The following is a 2077-nucleotide window of genomic DNA, read 5'->3' on the forward strand; positions in this document are numbered from 1 at the left end:
ATGCTGTAAATAAAAAATCTTTATAGAAAGGGTGGTCCTAAAGAGGTCGGCATTTTTCGGAGGTCTCAAGAAGGTAAGAAATACAAGTGTGTGTGTGTGTGTGTGTGTGTGTGTGTGTGTGTGTGTGTGTGTGTGTGTGTGTGTGTGTGTGTGTGTGTGCTTGTGTGTGTTATCATCACGTTACCAAAATGTTAACGTTTTCTTATAAAATTGTGGCTTGTGTCAAGTATAATTACTACTCTTTTCTCATAAAATTGCCAAAATTGTAAGATTTTTCTTGTCAAATTGCGAGTGTTATTGAGTACATTTCCAAACTTAATCATAATATTGCACAAACTTTCAGTTTTTCTTGTAAGATTTCGACTTGCGTTGAGTAAAATGACGATTTTTATTATAACACCGCCAAAGTTTTATGTTTCTCTTGTGAAATTCCAACTCATTTTGCATAGTATATATATATATATATATATATATATATATATATATATATACAATATATATATATATATATATATATATATATATATATATATATATATATATATATAAAACAACATTAATAATATATATATTATTAATGTTGTAAATAAAACCGCCTTTATAGAAAGGGTGGTCCTAAAGAGGTCGGCATTTTTCCGAGGTCTCAAGAAGGTAAGAAATACAAGTGTGTGTGTGTGTGTGTGTGTGTGTGTGTGTGTGTGTGTGTGTGTGTGTGTGTGTGTGTGTGTGTGTGTGCGTGTGTGCGCGTGCGTGGACAGAACTAGCTGATGGGTTTCAATTTGTTGACGACTTTCTTCTCCTTGACGCGTCTGTTCTGAAACCATATCGTGACTTGTCGCTCGGACAGGTTGGTCTGTGCCGATATCCTCCTCCGTTTGTCCTTGGTGATAAATTTATTGGCGGCGTATTCCCGCTCCAGTTCCTTCAGTTGCACCTTGGTGTAGGGCACTCGCTTCTTCCTCCCACGCCGGTACGAGGCGGAGTCCCCCCCGTGGGCCGCGTGCATGGTCACCGCGTCTGCGTGGGAAGCACAGAGAAGGAGGTTGAAATCTGAGGGGACACGTCTTGTATTTGCAAAGAATGAATTATCTGAGGTCAAGTCCAAGAAATTGAAAAGATTCCTACCTGGAAGGGAAGATTTCCAAATGTTGTGTCCCGACTGGGGCGGCTCTTTTCCGCAGTAAACTTGACCGTTCCACCCGGCGGGGGCCAGGCTCCACGGCTGGTAGCTCTCCACCGGCAGGAGCGACTCATGCCTGGCCTCGGGAGGCGCGCCGATCCCGGGCACGACGGGGACGTCCAGGTAACTCGGCACATGTTGGTACGGACCGGACGGGTAGGTGGGGTAGAAGGCGAACTCCTTCGCCCGGGAGGTGAAGTCGTCCCCGTGGGGATTGGACGTGTCCATGTATTTCTCCCCGTAGGCGGAGGGGGGCTGCGCCCCGCACGTCTTGATACCGCCGTGGTGCGGCGCCATTCTGCACGGGTAATAGCCGCCGCTGCCGAAGTAGCCGTACGGCAAGGAGGCGCTGGAGGAATTCTGCGAGGCGGAGCAGGGGCTGCACTGCTTCACCGGCTCGGTGGGCAGCTCGCTGGACGGGTACGCCGTGCTGGGCGCCAGCGAGGCCGGGTGCGCCATCAGATTCCTGCACTGGCTCGCCGCGAAGTTGCCGCCCGGGAACGCCTCCATGTTCTTGCTCACTTCATCCGACGCGCCGCCGCCGTTGTCGTAGAGGAACATCACCGACGGGTCGGGCCAGCGCGAGCGGGGACGGAGCAGCAGTGACGTGGTCATAGCACGCCGTCCGACTCTGAAGCTTCTGGCTCTTTTCGGGAAAAGCCCATGCAGAGACTGGAGGGAGGAGGGAGGAGGGGGGGGGGGGGTAGTGCTTCTCAGGACGTGAGGCGGTGACGCGCATGCACCGGAGCGCCGGGGGCGCGCCGTCATTGGTCGGCGGGGAGACACGTGACCGCGTATGCAAAAAAAAGTAGGGACGGGTAAACATCCAGGCTGTGAGGTCGAAGAAGTAAGACGAGTGGACTTGATCTGCTTTTTCTTTCTGCAAGGTGTGCAAAG

General features: G+C 50.5%; 1 protein-coding gene across 1 annotated transcript; it reads right to left on the minus strand.

Moving 5' to 3' along the window:
• Positions 1–585: 585 nt before the first annotated feature.
• On the minus strand, positions 586–1836 carry hoxa13a (homeobox A13a). The gene is made up of 2 exons (XM_061881468.1): positions 1126–1836; positions 586–1017 (listed from the first exon to the last, which is right to left on the minus strand). The coding sequence occupies exons 1-2, from the start codon at positions 1793–1795 to the stop codon at positions 761–763; spliced, it is 927 nt and encodes a 308-aa protein (XP_061737452.1). The 5' UTR covers positions 1796–1836; the 3' UTR covers positions 586–760.
• Positions 1837–2077: the final 241 nt, after the last annotated feature.

This window comes from Nerophis ophidion, linkage group LG21, assembly GCF_033978795.1.
Source record: "Nerophis ophidion isolate RoL-2023_Sa linkage group LG21, RoL_Noph_v1.0, whole genome shotgun sequence".
NCBI classification, from domain to species: domain Eukaryota; kingdom Metazoa; phylum Chordata; class Actinopteri; order Syngnathiformes; family Syngnathidae; genus Nerophis; species Nerophis ophidion.

Coding starts and splice junctions, on each gene's coding strand:
- hoxa13a (XM_061881468.1), bottom strand. CDS start 1,795: ATGACCACGTCACTGCTGCTCCGTCCCCGCTCGCGCTGGCCCGACCCG. Junction 1,018..1,125: donor TTGGAAATCTTCCCTTCCAG/GTAGGAATCTTT, acceptor CTTCCCACGCAG/ACGCGGTGACCATGCACGCG.